Raw genomic sequence first — 17,842 nt, forward strand, 5'->3', positions numbered from 1 at the left:
GGCGGCGAACAATTCAAAGGGGAAAAAAAGGGGGAACATAAAAGACAAAATACAAATAATAAAAGTAGGCAACAGTCGCACAACCATACATGTCGAGAGGGGAGGGAACTCATCACCCCCAGGCCTGCCGACAGATTGGTGAAAGATAAAATGATAATTGAATATTTGTACAGATAAATTTTGTCAGTATCTTCAGCCCTTATCTCATCAATTAGTGTTCAACTGGATTTCATCCTACCGACAAATGGCTCCTAGAAGGAAGGCATTTTTAGCCAACTTGTAAAATATAGAATTCAGTGGAAAAGCCTATATAGTATTATTGAGGCTGTAACTGCTAGGCCATATGAACATCTGGGGGAGATCTTTCTCTGTAGCTGCCCTGGCCCTGTGGAATGATCTACCCGCAGAGATCCGGACCCTTACCACTCTCTCGGCCTTCTGTAAAGCCACTAAAACCTGGCACGCCTGGGGCTGTTGACCCCAAATACGGTCCAGCCCCACTTATGTGCATGGTGTGTTTTAAATCTATGTTTTTTAAATCTATCTTTTCCTCTCTTCTTTTCTTTTTGATTTATGTTGTATTGTAAGCCGCCCGGAGTCCTACGGGATTGGGCGGCATACAAATGTTATTAAACTTCAAACTTCATCTGTTTTCTCAAGCTTCTGTTCTTGTATTGTATTTATTTCTTATCATCATTGCAGTAAAAAAGGATTTTAGAGTTGGTAACCATCAATCTCCTAGAACTTTGTACTACTTTCCAAGACTTTACCCTTGTGAGAATATGACTTTTGCAGGTCTCATGAATATATTTTGTTTTTCCTCATACCTCTTAACACTCAAACTTTAGATACTCTTAGAATATTAAATTCTTATGAGCTTAATATTTATTAGTTTGGATGAGCTTTCCAGCTTTCCCATGTCCCACTGTACTAGTAAAGAATTAAAGTTCCTGTATTACTGGGGCCAGATGACTAAGGTTACATTTACCCTATATGAACTTTAATATCCAGAAACTAAAATATCTCATGTGATTCTACATCATAGCAGCATTCTCCATTAATGAACCTTTTTAGAGAGAAAATTCTAAAACCCTTCCATGTTTACCAGTTATAACAAGCATGAATCTTTATCCTTGTAGCATCAAGGGTGAATTACTTTTTACATTTGCTTGGAAAATAGGAATCAAGTATCAGTGAGATTATCTGTTATTCCTTCCACTTTATTTGTTTAGAGCAGGCACTAGCTTGTTTTCTATTTCAATTATCTCAAGTATTCTTCTTCACTTTTATAATCTCTTCTCTCTTTTGTTTTTCACTATTATAGTACCTTAGAATTTGTTTATTTAACTCCACTGTTTTTATTATCTGCACTCATGAGTCCTTCCTTCTTCATCTGTGGACTTATTTTGATGATGTCAGAAAAAATAGAAATAAACAATGAGTTGTGTTTTGGTAGATTATTTCCACAGAGAGTAAAGCACAATAAAAAAGCCTCAATGAACTTCCAGCGGTCTTTAGATGTGCAGATTGAGGTGCTCCTGTCCTGGGCTTTTGATCATGAGGATGTGTATATTAAGATGTTGCCCTGAGGATATGTGAGGAAGGAGGATTGCCCTTAGATGTGTAGATGCCTCCTTAGGTGTAAAGTTATTATGAGAGGGTCTGATGTGGAATTGTGATTTCCCCCCTTATCTTGAGGGGAAATTCTCTTTCTTGATGGAGCCAGTGAGGTGCTCTTCATCATTTTCAGTCTTAAGTATAAATGCCAAAAATAGAAGACAAATGGAAAAAAGGTTTCAGTGGTTTCTTTGTATCTTTATTTTGAATTTGCCAGTGGATCAAAGGTGCCTCGGGAATGTGTGACCTGGCTGTAGGGGATGGGTGCCATAGGGGCTTTTATCTTCCAAAACTGCCATTAAATGTCTCTGCCTGTACTCCTTTCCCCTCCTCTACCTGAAGACAAATTTCGTAGCAGAGCCATACCAATTTTGCCTCAGTTTAAAGGGGTGTGTGGAAGCACATTAGAATTTTAAAACAATAACCACCAGTGACTTCATGTGAAGGAATGTTCCCCCTGAGAATCAGATTGCTATTTGGTTGGCTAAGGACTGCTAAACTCTGGACATTTTTTGCAAAATATTCAGTATTTTCTTTCTATGACTGGGAATGTGACTTCTGTTCTTCATTGTAGCATGTCAAAACTTGTCTTCCATCAGCATGCATCTTTTTTTTTGGAATCCCAAACACAGAGATGGTACAGATATACTACATTTATGATCTCTGATTCTGAGAAAAACTTTTCCTGACTATTCTTCAAATAAAACCGAATCCATAACAGCATATCCAACAATTCTCATTTGCTGCCCTTTCCTTTACATCCAGATAAAGGAGGCAGTAATACTGTATTTTTATCCTAGGGGCAGTACCTATTAATAAGAGGAAGACTTTTATTACTTTAACTTATCTAGGAAGCTTAAAATGCAGATCAATGGATCATTTTAACTCTGAAAGATGTCTTCCATAAATAAATAAAAATACAGGTATCCTTGACTTACGATTACAATTGACCACAAAATTTCAGTTGGTAAATAAATTCACAATATTGTGAATTTTGCTCCATTTTATGACCTTTCTTGCCAGTTCTTAAGTGCACTACTTCAGTTGTTACGTTAGTAATATGGTTGTTAAGTGAATCTGGCTTCCCCATTGACTTTGCTTGTAAGAAAGTTGCAAAAGATGATCACATGACCCTGGGACACTGCAATCTTCATAAATATGAGTCAGTTGCCATGCATCTGAATTTTGATCCTTTGACCATAGGGATGCTATAATGGTCATGTGAAAAACAGTTATAAGTCACCTTTTTTAGTGGCATTGTCACTTTGAATGGTCACTAAATGAACTGTTGTAAATTAAGGCCCGACTTGCATTAAAATGTTTCATGCTTAGAATTAAATTCTTTTAGTCTGGATGTGTTTGGTACATAAATAAAAAATAACATTTTTTTTTATTGCCAGATGGTTGGAAGTATAAAAACTAGAGTTGGTAGAGAAAACATAGATCATTTATCAGTTTTTCCAGCAGGTAAGTTAATACATTTTTAAAGTCGTATGTACTTAGATTGAGAGACTTCTAGTATAAATAACTAGTGAAATTGAAAGATTTTAAAACAGTTGGTATAAGATTGTAGGTCTAAAATGCATATGATCACTGTTAAATACTGTGTCTTTAAACCAATTATATTCATGTTTCTAAGCATTAAGATTTCTAATTGTCCATGTGATTAGATGATTCTATGTACTTAGTTTCTTTGCACACTTATTTCCATATTGCTGCTTATATTCTTGGGAATAATAGTTGCAAAGGTGATCTTTATGTAATTCCTTTAAAATAAGTAACAATATGCATTTCTTTCCCTTATTTATTAACAGAAGTAAGTGAAATCCAAAAAAGCAAAGAAGCCAAATGGATGATTCTGAAAGCTGAAGTAAATGTTCTTTTTGTATTATGTAGTCAAAGCAATGCAGCAACATTGCTCTAATGGCACATAGAACTTTTATTTATATTTGTTTATTAAACTAGCTTATTTTTTTTTAAAAAAATGAAGCCAAGCTACAAACTTGTAAATGTTATTCAAATAAAGGGAATGAAAGTTCACATGTAGAAATGTCCTACATTAATATTAAATTAATGTTATCTTTTAATGTTAATTACTTTAGAGAATTGCATATATGTTTATATTTGTGAAGTGCATTTTCAAACTTCCGTACAAAATGCAATTGTCCTCAAGTAAAAACTTCTTCCTTGCATCTTTTAATAAAACACAAATATTGTACATTGCAGAATCAAATACTGTGACATGTTATATCTAGAATTAACACAATATACCCAATTTACCTGTACACCTAAGAGTTTTTCTTTAAGAAATAAAGATAATGCCTGGCTTCTCCACAGTATGCTTGAAGTAAGCAAGGTGAAATGATTCACTGAAGAATTAAATGTAATTTTAGTGTGTCCTTAAGACCTTATTTCATTGTTAGTACTAATTGACTGATCCACGATTTTTCTTTCTTCACATTCTAAAATAAATAAATTATTTTTAGAGTTTCTCAGTAGTTATTACGTTGTCAGTTAAGAAAAAAGTTTTATTATTCTTTAACTGTAAATTAAGGAATTAATATTCCATATTTCATATATCGTTAATATATTTCCCAAATCTCTTGTTTGATATTCAGATACTTTAATTTTAAGAAATTTATTTCAGCATTCTTTTTCATCAACATCACTTCTATCTCTTTCAAATCCCAAGAGAGAAATATGCAATAGTCTGTAAAAATACATTTTTCAGAGATGAGAAAGATTCTTAACCAGGATATTATTCTTAAATTGTTTTAATTGCAGAGAACAAGTGAATTTGAAAACTGATTCTAAAAAAGTTGTAGAGAAACATAACTTACAATGTGGAAATGTGCAACAGGTAAAATAATAAATAATACATTATTTTTTAAATATGGGAAATATAGCAAGCATATGAATTTACTGATTATGGAAAAGTTGCTGGATAGAATATATGATTATTAAATTGCTGAAATATATGCATAGAGTTGTACAATAATCTTGACCATCATTAAAATGCTAATGTTTATATTAGGAAATTTTGGTTGCTAATTTTTTGATATAGAAATTAAATAAATAAAACTATTTCATTTCAGGTAAAGCTCAGTATAGATCAGTGTGTTTCTCTGGACCAGCTAGTCTTTAGAAATATTCTATAGAAAAAGGGGATTTCATCTTTTTTTAAAAGTCAGAAAACATCTAATGTCAGCTTTACTACCTAAGGTTTTAAAGGTAGTCTTTGATTTAGGAACCAGTTGTTTAATTACTGAAGTCTAACTCAGAAAGAGCTTCTGGCCATCATAAAACATTACCCATGGTCATGTGATCGTGATCTGGGGTCTTGCACTTACGACTAGTTGTCAAGCCTCCCACGATTATGCCATCGCTATTTGCATTCTTTTCTGTCGACTTCCCCAGAAAGTTAATGGTGAATGTGGCAAGGAAGTTTGAAAGCTGCTGCTACCTGCTGAAGGATTTCCTCTTTCCTCCATGCATTGTGGGGTAGAGATGAAAATTTTCTTCAGTCTTCAGAAACAAAGCAGGTTCTTTTAATATAAAGGCTATTAGAATATAAAATAGATGTAGGTAAATACAGGTAGTCCTGAACTTAGGACCAGAATCTTGAATGAAGTCATTAAGCTAGATGCCTACCTGACCACTTTGCTAAATGACTGCAACTGGGAAAACTGGGATGATTGTGATCATTGAGCAAAGTGGTCCATGTGGGCATGTAGCTTAATGACAACTTCACTTACATCTATTTTATTCTAACAGCCTTTATATTAGCCTGCAATAAATTTGGATAGAAAGTCCTTGTAGACCTGTAAGATATATAGCAAGTAATCTTTTCAAACATAAAAGAACAGAAATTGATTCATGATGAAAAAATAAAACCATTCAATGAATCTGCTCGTATTTGCGAGAAAAAATGTAGGTCTTAACTCAAGAATAATTGGAGTTTCTTTGTGTATGCCATGCAATAGGAGTGGGACTATTTATATTGTGAATGTCTAACATTAAAGCAACAAAAAACGTAAATTAAAATTAAATAAATAAATAATTTTCCTGGGATGATCCACAATGTAGAAATTTGATTAGTTTTTTGAGATTTTGGTGACACCCCCCCCCTCAAAATTTGGGACAGTCAGTAGATAAGGGTGTTGTATGTGCGATGGCACTGGCGTCATCACATTTGGGGTAGGAGTGGTCAATGTCAGAACCTGTTTATATTATTAGACTATAATTTCTATTCTTATTGTTTCATGCAGTAATCTAATGCGGTTGAAATTCTGCTGAAGTGTTATTGCTTGTCTAGGATATAGTTTAAGTTTCTAGAGGATTTTTCTTAATCAGACTACAAAGTATTTTTTGATATAAAAAAAAACAACTATCCTTGTTTTTGGATTTTGTAGGAGAGGTATAATACCTTCATTAGAATGTTGAAGACAGATAGGAAAATGGATCCACATCTTTAATAGATCAGTGCTTTCACAGTGCTGAACAATCATTTGCATTATCTTAAATATGGTAGATCCATCTCAATTACAGGTAACATAAATTATTTTATAATCTTCTTATAGTAATGTTTATTTCCTTAATGAAATACGCTATGTATATTTTTCCCAAAATGCTATTATTAAAACTATATTTATAAAGAAGCTTATGGTTTCCTATATTAAATATGTTGATGCCAGAAAAATATAATTAGATATTGGTAAAAAAAATTATGTCCATGAACAAATTATCTATAGGAAGAATATGTAAAACATACACAGTTCAAAATGTTCTGGATGAGAAAGGCTTGGAACAAATTATTGTTTCTCTAGAACTTTGTAGACAATTTGGATGAAAGCAGGTAATTTTAATTCAAAAATGGTTTGAATGTGTTTCACTCACCCGTGTGGCTCCTTAATGATAATTAGTATCTGTATGTGATACCTCTCAACTGTTTGAATTCGTTCCTTCCTGGTAGTTGACAATGAATATATTTAGATATATTTAGCAGAATGCGTGGATTTGCTTGTTTTGACCTTTTGCGAAAGAAATGTAATGCATTTATGTGCTTTTATGAATAGATACTATCTACAAAATGAAACTGCATAACAGCTAGTTCCTATAGTTCTCAAAGAGTTTAATTTTTTTCTGTAAATTAGGTAGTCAATCCATAGACTAAAAATTGTAAGAACAAGTAACTAATTCTTAATTGAATGTGAGAGTGCATACTATCATTTAGCTTTAAATCTCCAGACACTTAGCTCTGAATTTACTTCATGGGTCCCTATTATGACTAAGATAAAGTCAAAGGCAGATGCAGCAACATTAACTTGCACATAGCCACAAACTTAGCAGTCGATTGCCCACTGCAATACATAAAAGTCAGAGAGTTTATATATGGCTATATTTTAACTATGGGCTTCTTTCTCCTAAGCTTCCAAATTAATGGATTAATTAATGTATATTTGCAAAACCCTTTATGTATTGGAGGTCAGTATGTAATGGCTCCCTAACTTGGAGCCATTTGTTGCTGCTTCACCAGCCTTAATATTTTTTTCCATATGATGGAAGTCTTGAGATATTACAAGTTCTATTCTTTGGAAGACAACTAATTTAATATATACATTCTTCCAGAATTTGTATTTTTTCTACAGATGAAATAAAACCATTTCAGTGATATTTTTAGTATTTAAATTAAGACAAAATAATTTAAAAGAATAAGTTTTCAGAAAGTCTAGATACTTTTAAGAATGAGGTAGTAACACGCAGGATAATTAATATCTTAACAAATACCTGGCCACAGTTGGAAATTACGTACAGATAAAAAAACATGAACTGAATGAGAATAATCATTTTGGTGAATAGCGTTTCAATAGAAGATTGTAGTTCTGTTTTTTCTGAACCATTCAGCATCCACATCAACAGTGACAGGGTAAGTTACTGTATATAAACGGAGAGCAAATCCTGCTCTCCTCTAGCATTAAAGATATTATCTAATCATAATGAGATATCCACAAGAAAACAATTATGCTCAGAGAGCACCAAGGACTCCATACTTTCACACTTTTCAATAGTATAACTAAGATATTTTTCAAGACATCCATTTGACACCATTAATTCATATCAGATGTGTTAATTGCTACTTCAAGGTGTTCTAAACATTTGTTCATAATGGCCAAGTTTTTATCCCGTTCTAAGCTACAGGAGAAAGGAACGGATGAAAGAGTAGCAAAAGGCAAAGAGTTGTATTATGCTTCAGTATTGTTTATGATCAAACTTGTATTTCTGCCAGAATATGGTAACAATAAACATGTGCACATCTTCTAGTATTTTTTTAAATAATTGCAGTGTCCTGAACCTTGCTCTCGTTGATTATGTTGTGATCATGTATGGATATGCCAGTGCGCTCTCCTAGGAATAGGACAGCCTGAGGTAAGGCTCCAAGCTATGATGTTTTTTACAACTACTACCTAACATAAAAGTGTGAATGTAAGATGCTTTAAATGGGCATGATATTAGTTTGAGTAAAGCTTTTCAGGTCAGCTCTTTGCTTTTTTCAGACTCTTTCTTACATCAGATTTTCTACAGCTATTTTTTTTTTAAATCAAAACTGAAATATTGCTTAGGGAAAAAAGGAGAAAGGAAGACAATAATTCTTAGCATGAAATTTGACTAATACTTATATTTATTATGATATCATTTAAAGTAGCTGAGTAGTTGAACATTTGTGAAAGAAGTGTTCCATTATTTTATTAATAATAGTTGTTCATACAATATGATCTTAATCAGTTTCTTCTTAATTGTTCGGGTTTCTATAATGGAAAGATGTTTGAAAGTTTTCAAACTCTATTATTGTCTCCTAGATAATAATGTGCATCAGAGGAATCTACACATAATAGAACTGCTCTCACAATATTATTATTATTGTTATTATTTATCATAGCATTTCTTCTGCTAAGATAAGTACTTTCAAAAGCAGAATTTATCAATTGGTGTTAATTAGTAGAATGAAAACAACAAACTATATGCCTCCTGCAATCTGTACTTATTAATTGTACTGTAAATGGCATTTGTATATCTGAATGTTTGCACAGTGCTTTTGATCTTTTTCATTTCTTCCACAGGAACTAAGCAAAGCCAAATATCATTTTGATAAAATAATTGAGCAATATCAGAAAGTGAGATTCAACTGCTTGGCACAATTATGGAATTGGAAAAGTATATTTGAGACAAAATCGGTGAGTAGTACCATGATAATGGTATAATTGGTTGGAACTTATTCATATACAGACTGATTAATTAGCATTTGGGCTTTTCTATTTATTTTATTTGACAAATTCATAGCCCATTCAAGGCACCTCCTTTCTCCTCCCATTGTTTTCTGTCTCTTTGCCTCTAGAAGGAGTCAGTTCACTGTATACATAAAAATAAAAAGGGAATGGAGAGTATTTGGAATTTCCTGACAAAAAACAAGTCTGAATCAGGTTTCGCTATTGATTTGACCTGCTATATTTTATTCCTCATTGCTTTGCTGCTTTTCTCTCTAAGGAAGGATGTGCTATCTTCTGACATCTAATAAAACCTGGGAACAGGAGAATTAATCCATTGTCTCTTGTCACTGCAAAAAGGATTAACTAAAGTGCAGGGCATCTTAACAGTACAGTGGATATAGAAAAATAAACCACTTCAGAATTTTTTCTACCTTTAACACAGTACATAAGCCAGTAGAATTCAACTGAAAAAGAAGCAGAAATCTCTTGGGTAGTAAAAACCTATAAATGTGGTTGCATAGTATGCATACCCCAAACCCTGGCATTTTAATGGGTGTGCAGACTTTCTATATGCACTGTAACAGTTATACATTCCAGAAGCCTGTCCTATAAAAGAACTGGAAAAATATGTTTAGATAGTGGAATCTATTTGCCATAATGTTCCTCCTTTTAATTACTTTATGAATACTTTTTTCTGATGTATATTACACACTAAATCACAATCCAGTCAATTAAAACTTTAACTAGGAGGTTATGTGAACACAGCCTACATTTTTTTGGAATTGTATAAACTATGAGTCTTTTCATGTGCATGTAGATTTTCTGAAGCTCTAGACCAATTCATGAAGTCAAAAACTATGGTTAATCTTAAGATTGTACCTGGAGTACTGACATGGCCTACGACGTCAGTAATAATAAAAGAGACAAGGTCAGAAGCATTACAAGTAAGTCACAATGTTTTTTTGTACATTTTATTGTACTTTTATTTCTATAAGCAATCTGACATGGTGCCTTTCTGGAATATATTTCTCATTATGACAATTGCAAATGAACAGAATTCTAAGAGCCGAGGTGGTGCAGTGGTTAGAGTAGTTAGGCTACTTCAGCTGACTGCTAGCTGCAGTTCGGCAGTTCAAATCTTATCAGCTCAAGGTTTGACTCAGCCTTCCATCCTTCCTAGGTGGGTAAAATGAGGATCCAGATTGTTGGGGGCAATATGCTGTCTCTGTAAACTGCTTAGACAGGGCTGTAATGTACTATGAAGCGGTATATAAGTCTAAGTGCTATTGCAAAGTACTATTGCTATGTATATCCCACCTTTATTGTTTTCATAAACAATTCAATGCAGTGAACTTATCAAATACTCCTTCCTTCTCAAATTTTCCCCATAATAACAACCCTTTGAGGTGAGTTGGGCTGAGAGAGAGTGACTGGCCCAAGATCACCCAGCTGGCTTTCATGGCTAAAGTGGGACTAGAACTCACACTCTCTCATTTTCTAGCCAGGTACCCTAACCACTAGATCAAACTGGCTGTTTTTTTTTTATTTCTATTTTCTTTTTTTCCCTGAATTCAGAGTGTATTATCTTTTAGTATTGTTAAAGTCCTCAATAATTTTTTTTAAACTAAACAAATACTATATAAGGCAGTGCCTCTGGCTCTGAAGATTCAAGACTTTTTGAGGGCAATAGATACTCCCTGACCATAGTTCTATCAATCTTATCCTTTAATCATACTTCATAATGTTCTTCATAGGCTGGCAGAGTCTATCCTTTTTACTGAATAAGTCTGTGTCAAATGAGTAGTTCTGTCTTGTCGTTGTTATCTATTAGCATTCTGATCAGAAATCAGCAGTTTAAATTGGGCTCAGAGGGAATTCCTACACATTGTAAAAGATTTCCTATGCATAATAAATCAGCATTTGTTAGCTGAAGAACAGGATGGTTATGTTGTCAATTAAAAAATGATGCTTTAAATGTCTTTAACCTGATTGAATTGATAAATTAACTGAGAAAATGCTTAAAATATCCATGCTACTGTTGTAGTACAGAAGGCAGCTTGCATTGTTTTAATAAAGCTGAAAGCCTTGAGTCAATCTTAACTGACTGTACAATTACTATAGTAGTAGACAAATTCAGACAATGATTTTCTAATTGGTGAAGAAAGATCTCTATATTAAAAATTGAAATTAAAATATTCAGTCTCTCACTTAATGTGATGTTTTATTGTACTGTGTATTTAACAGTTATATATTTGTGTGATGTACACAGATGTTCTTTTGCCTTAAATGTCATCTTTCGAAATTGTTCTTAAGGTTAGCAGTGTTTAGCAATACATAATCTCCATGGAACAAGTGACAGTATACAACTTTGATTTTTTGGGGGTCTAGGTTATATTGGAAGATTGTATTACAGAATGCAAGTTTTCCCCAAAACCAAATGCAGTATGTCGTTATCAGCAATGCCAAGCACATAAAGTCAAAATATATTTTAATGACCCAGTTTTCAAGGTAAGTATTATATTTTAATTATGTTGTAGACATTTTTGGAAAACATATTACTTTTCTAGTACTATTTATTTGTGCTTCATATTTTTGCAGGGTTAATATTTTTCTCCAAATTTCAGGGTTTTATACGTATTGCCTGCTGTAAACAGTGGTATAGTAGAATTTCATTTAAGCTGCTGGAAAAAAGTAAAAGCTACAAGATATTGTGATAAAATGATAAGGTAACTTCTTGAAATTCTCTTCTTTGTGAATGTGCTTAGTTTTTTTTAATAGAATTGAATTTCATAAGTTAGGCTTGCTTGATATGCATCTGTATGATCGTTATTTGTTATCAAGATGTTTTCATCCATAATAAGGGAAATTTATAGCTTCAGGTTTATATAAGCTTCAGATCATTCAAAGAATGTAAGGGAATCTTTTTTTCTTATTCAGCCATGTCTGATTCTTGGAGACCCCTTGGACAAGTCCCTGCAGTTTTCTCGGCAAAGTTTTTTGGAAATGGTTGCCATTGCCTCTTTTCTTGGGCTGAGAAAGAGTGATAGGCCCAAGGTCACCCAGTTGGCTTTGTGTCTAAGATGGAACTAGCATTCCCAGTCTCCCACTTTCTAGACTGAACCACTACAATATATGTAGCATTATATGAAAAGGAGTTATTTCTTGTGCATTCTTCCCTTATTGAATTTTGTTTGCAGTTTGCAAAATAACCTAATAAATTTTAACTACCCTGAATGAACTCAGTCAGTTATGAATCTTTGAATTCAAATTGCTAAGGATGATAATAAAAAACATGGATCCATTCATTACAGTAAATATTCAGCAGTAATAATGTATAAATTAATATTTGAAAGGAAATAGAACAAAATAATAAATAATGGCATAGCTATGTATCATTTATACAACGGTTATATTCAGTGTAAATTCAAAAGTAATATGTTAATTCCACAAATCTTGCAATGAAATCCTGTCCACAGATACATTTTCTCCTAACGTCCACAGGATATTCTTCAAGAGACGTGTTTCACTCCAGATTGTAGCGGCCTTATTTCTAAAATCACTGTCTTCAGTTCTTCTGGTATTGTCAAATGTGAAGTAAGTATTGATAGGTGTTTTTTTTTAAAGAAATCTTTCAGTGGAATCAAAATGTTGAGATATTATTTTGCTGCGGACAAGAATTTTGATTTAGTCATTTGTGCTTGCTGTGCCAGTTATGAATGAAAGGATCCAAGAATGTAGATTTCAGAGTTCTCCTGATTTCTCTAAAGCAGAAAGTTTCTTCCTTCCTGTTAACATCCAAGGCAGTTGGGAAATTCATGCTGAATGGACAAACAATAAAGAAGAGAAATACATATGCATGCAGTTTGCCCCATATCACTTAAATGCAATTCAAAGAGTAGCAGTCTGTGTTATTAAACCTCAGACTAGCTGGGAAGAATAGTTAAAAAAATTAGGTTGTTGCTGAAAATTATACAGGTGGGTTTTGTCTGCATCATGCCCTTCCAGTAGATGAATTTCTGAAAAGGGTAGTTCTTGCACATGCAGATGCCTATCCACCTTTTGTGGATGCACACATAAAAGCCCACTTCAAATGTCCTCCTCTAAACAAAACCACTTATCAAAAATGTTGATATGCAAAACCTCTTACAATGGATAACAAGCTTGGTAGGTTTTTTTTCCCCCAACTGCAGGGATTGACAAAAAACTCTGATGCGAACCATTGATAATATGACCATCATTAATGAAAACTACCTTTATAACAATATTTTCAGCTAATTTTGATAGTCTAGAAAAATGATGGATGAAGTGCAGAACACTGATAACATTGAAATGAAAAGAATCTGCTGAATAGCTATATTGTAACATTGAATAAAATAATATTTAATTATTTTACCAATAATGCTTGTGGTCCTAGTAAAGCATACTAATATGAATTAATTTAATAGCATAGTAGCATCTCCTTTATTTTAAAAACCACAATAACATAATAAGAAAAGGAATATTTGAAGCTGGTATTTTTTGCTTCCCTAGTTTGAACATAAAATAATAACCAAGAATCCTCCAAGGCCTGTTCTAAAACAGAAATGCTCGAGGTAAGTTTCCAAAACTCTCCAGTTAATAATTTTTTAACAATATATTTCCAGTAAGAAGAGATGAACTAGCAATGTCATTAAAATGCTATTTCTTAAAATGGGATATACAAAGATATTGCTGATAGTTTGCCCGTGGTAACTGTGAATACTTTGATTTCTTATCCTCCCAGCCTTGAATTACGTATGAAGGTTAATAGGACTTCTCTAAGTCACTTTGAGCTAATGAGTAATAATATTCAAAAGTTTCTAAGCCCCGTACAAATCAGCATTTATCAACATTTTAATTTTAATTAGATTTACACTTGGAAAAGAATATTGGTTGTGAATGGCCCACAGTACTGTAAATACAATCAGTAGTCATACAAATTTGTGGCTTCTATTAATGATTATTTACATAGAATGTAGAACCATGTTTTAGAATTTAGAATAACAGAGTTGGAAGGGACCTTGGAGGTCACAGGAAGCTTTTTTTGGTATTTTTTACTTTTGTCACAAGCCTTTGTTCATTGTGAGCCTTAGCTTCCTTAGGTTTTTACAGACTCAGGCTATTTGCTGATATCCTGCCTTAGTTATTTGCCCCTCTTTTCACTTTTTGTACTTGTCTTTTTGTCTTTCAATTTGTCAGAGAGTTCTTTATGCAGCTATGCTGGTTTCTTTTGTGAGCTGTTATTTTTCTTCTTCATTGGTATTGTGATAGACTGGGCTTTTATAACCTCATTTTCAAAATTTCCCAAGCTTCTTGAGTTGTTTTCCCCTTGAGGATTCTCATCCATGGAATCCTTTCCAAGCTCTCTCTTTTAAGTTTATTTGAAATGAGCTCTCTTAAGATCCAAGACTCTAGTTTGACTTCGTTCAATTGCTTGTGCTTGCATAATGCTGAATAATTTCAATATTGCATGATCACTCCCCCCCCCCCCCAAGGTTCCTGTAGCTTCAACACCTATCATTCATCTCTGTTAGTGAGAATTAAGTCCAATGTGGCTGATCCCCTTGTTCCCTTCTCTACTTTTTGGGAAACAAAGTTGTCTACTAGGTGTTGCTAGGCACCTGTTGGAATCTTCCACTTAGTGCACAGTTTGTCTCCCAGTTGATACCTTAGTTAACTGACTAGCAAAAACTTCATCTATTTCTTCTGTTTGGTTTGGTGACCATAGTATAGACCTATTGCAATGTCATTTCCCCCCTTTAATATTCACCCAAATGCATTCAAGATAATTTTCATCATTGTTGTGCTCTATTCTGTAGAGATGTAGTATTTTCTTATATATAATGCAACTCCACGTTCTCTTTTATTTGGTCTATTTCTTTTAAATAATTTAAATTCCTCCAACTGTATGTTCTATTTGTGTGTTTCAATTCCCCAAGTTTCCGTAATGGCAACAATATCATATCTGCCCTCATTTACTTGAATTTCAAATTCACCCTGTTCACCCTCATACTCTGTGCATTGGTGTATAAACATTTGAGTCCATTTTGATTAACCCTGGTTTTACTGTCTACATAACCTGTGTTGTGCCTGACTGCCCCTACTTTCCTTGCCACCTGTCTGATTAGTGCACATGGTATAGTGCTCACTATTAAATGCTTGGTTTTGCTTGACAGCAAGATTGATAATCTTACTTGCACAAATATCTATGTTACATGCACTGATAACCCTATGAATTTTAGATTGCTGGGGGCAGAAATGTTCTGTATCCATTAATTATCTGTCCCCACTGTTCAGTTTATCCAGAAAATCTGTGAATTTAATGCCAAGTAACTCCGCCCCTTTCTTGGATGGGTGCAAACCATCTCTTTTGTACAGTTTTTCATTGACCAGCTGCAGACATTATGACTAATAAAACCAAAGCCTTCCCTTTTACACCACTCCTTTAGCCACACATTAAAATCCGCTACATGCTGGCCTTTCCCTTTCGTCTCTTATATACTGGTGAAACCTCCGAAAATATAAGCCTACAACCTATACTACTAAGTTCATACCCCACACTCTGGAAATCATTCTGCACAGAAAGTACATCTTTTTGGGACAGATCATTTGTGCCAAGATGTATAATAGCATCAGCACAGTCCTTACTGGCATTCTTGACTATCTTAAGAATACGCCTCTTGTCTCTGCTGCCAGTAGCATCTGGCAGATACCTGACCTCTTTCAGAACCTCCGTATCCTTTCCTAAATTTATATCCCTTACAATTGAATCATCAACCAGAAGGTGGCTTCTCTTTTTGGATACCTTGCTCTTCTTGTGTGACTGATGTATAATACCTGATTTACACTTTCCCCTTTCCAAAGTAAGTTATTTGAGTTATGATTATCACAACTACTTTGACCTGTCACTTTAGTGTTCATATTAAGGTCAGCAAGGGCTCTGTATCTGTTATGCTGGGACACAGCAAAACCTTTGTGTTTATAGTTCACAGCTCTCACCTTGCCAGATTCCATGGTTGTCCATACTGCCCTTTTCCTGCAGGATCTTTGTGGTAGGGGGGGCTGATAGCATGGCAGCTCATAGAATGGATGGGTTGAATTGGGCACCTAATTTCCTGTTCGGAAAGCACAGATTAAAGATTCTACATAGGTAATTCTGTCCATGTAGACTAGTAATTTGTTTACAGAGAGGACAATATCCAAATTTAAAAAGAGTATTGTGAAAGAAAGCTGCAAAACAAGTAGTACACTGAACTAAGCCTGACAAAAATTAAGGTCATTTTGAAATAAAATAAAATCACAATCTCAAGGCACTAACCCTGAATGTATTATTGCTATTTTTGGTTTATAGTTATATGATTCATGCAGGCCGCTAACTTTGTCCTCTGTACTACTCTCAGTCTCCCCCATTCACAGCCAGAAGCTCCTCTCACCAGCCTCTGGAAAGTTAAAATGCTTAATTTTGTTGAATGTAATAGAGCTTTGTGGGAATGATGCCATTATAATTGGTTCTTTTGGAATTTTATGTGTCATTTCATGAAGCATATATTAATTGTGTAAATCTTAAATGTCCATATTAGCCTGTATTAGGCTACAGACAATTATCCTGGTTGCTAAAGTTCATGTACAATTTAATTAATAAATTATGACACATTTTAATATTTAAAGATTATGTCACCTACTTGTCAAAGTGCTTCTGAATTTCATCTTCACTGAGAGCTGTCCATATGCCTGTTGCGCTCACATAGCTCTTTGGTTAGTTCCTCTTTGTTTTCCTCAAACAGCAATTGGGCAATATAATTTATGTATTTTAAGCATTAATGGTTTTGACTTTCAGTGTGACATATGCTTATATTGTTAAATGTAAGGCTCAGTCTTAATTGCTTTGTATCAGTTTTAGGAAGTTACAAGTAAAGAGGAGAAAAAAACTAAGAAGGAAATTTATAAAAGAAGCAGTGTCCTTCAGAAATCTTGACGTATTTCACAGAAGTAACATTGTGGCAAAAGATGATAGCTTTAAAGGTATCTGAATATATATCTATACATTGATGCTTTGTTTATATCACGAAAGTTTGTCCATCACAGTATTTGCTTTATCTTAGAAAATATTCCGAAGAATATTTTTTTGTTGAGGATACAATCTACAACTTATTGGACGGTATAAAATGACCATACAAGATGGTGTACATGATGCCTTCAAACTTCTGATTGAATTGCTTTTCATGGTGGGTACTTAGTGAAGAGGATTATGCACTCTTTTCAACAAGTCGTCTATCATCCGGCTGAAATAATGGACACCAGTCATAAGCTTTTTAATTGCTAAAAATGATAGAGTGAAGACAAGATTTTTGTACAGTTGTAAGTGCATTTGAAGAAGTGGATCCTAAGCTACATGACTGGATGAAACATCTTGATAATAATGGTATGGTCATGTTTTCTATAATCCTGTAATAAATCCTTTATTGTTTCACTCTAGGACTAAAAGTACTGTAGCTCGTGGAATTTATGAATGAGGTTTGTGTTATCTTAAGAGACTTTTTTTAGTTATTGTAAACTTGGAACTATTCTTATTCATTCTGACCTGCAAATTCCCTTATGCTTTGTTCTTAATGAAAGTTAAGATTATTACAGGTAGTCCCCCACTTACAACCATTTGGTTAGTGACCTTCAAAGTAACAATGGCACTGAAAAAAGTGACTTATGACTGCTTTTCACACTTTTGTACAGTATCCCCATGTCACAAGATCAAAATTCGGATGCTTGGCAACTGATTCTTATTTATGATGGTTACAGTGTTCTGGGGTCACGTGATCTGGCAAGCAAAGTCAATGGGAAAGCCACATTCTTTTAACAACTGTGTTACTAACAGCTACAGTGATTCGCTTGACAACTGTGGCAAGTTCATAAAATGGGGCAAAGTTACTTAACAACTGTACCGCTTA

General features: G+C 33.8%; 1 protein-coding gene across 1 annotated transcript in view; it reads left to right on the forward strand.

The window, feature by feature from the left end:
• TTC3 (tetratricopeptide repeat domain 3) overlaps positions 1 to 17,842 on the forward strand; it is a 59,513-nt gene that overhangs the window by 18,805 nt on the left and 22,866 nt on the right. Inside the window, 19 exon segments of the mRNA XM_032220364.1 lie at positions 3,018 to 3,084; positions 3,432 to 3,534; positions 4,402 to 4,477; positions 6,030 to 6,034; positions 7,960 to 8,011; positions 8,014 to 8,043; positions 8,736 to 8,816; positions 8,818 to 8,849; positions 9,700 to 9,826; positions 11,271 to 11,390; positions 11,507 to 11,542; positions 11,544 to 11,602; positions 12,377 to 12,476; positions 13,413 to 13,474; positions 16,795 to 16,922; positions 17,034 to 17,119; positions 17,121 to 17,180; positions 17,183 to 17,244; positions 17,246 to 17,322. Of these exon segments, the coding sequence (XP_032076255.1) occupies positions 3,018 to 3,084; positions 3,432 to 3,534; positions 4,402 to 4,477; positions 6,030 to 6,034; positions 7,960 to 8,011; positions 8,014 to 8,043; positions 8,736 to 8,816; positions 8,818 to 8,849; positions 9,700 to 9,826; positions 11,271 to 11,390; positions 11,507 to 11,542; positions 11,544 to 11,602; positions 12,377 to 12,476; positions 13,413 to 13,474; positions 16,795 to 16,922; positions 17,034 to 17,119; positions 17,121 to 17,180; positions 17,183 to 17,244; positions 17,246 to 17,322 (1,363 nt within the window).

Source organism: Thamnophis elegans, chromosome 6 (genome assembly GCF_009769535.1).
Source record: "Thamnophis elegans isolate rThaEle1 chromosome 6, rThaEle1.pri, whole genome shotgun sequence".
Lineage (NCBI taxonomy): Eukaryota > Metazoa > Chordata > Lepidosauria > Squamata > Colubridae > Thamnophis > Thamnophis elegans.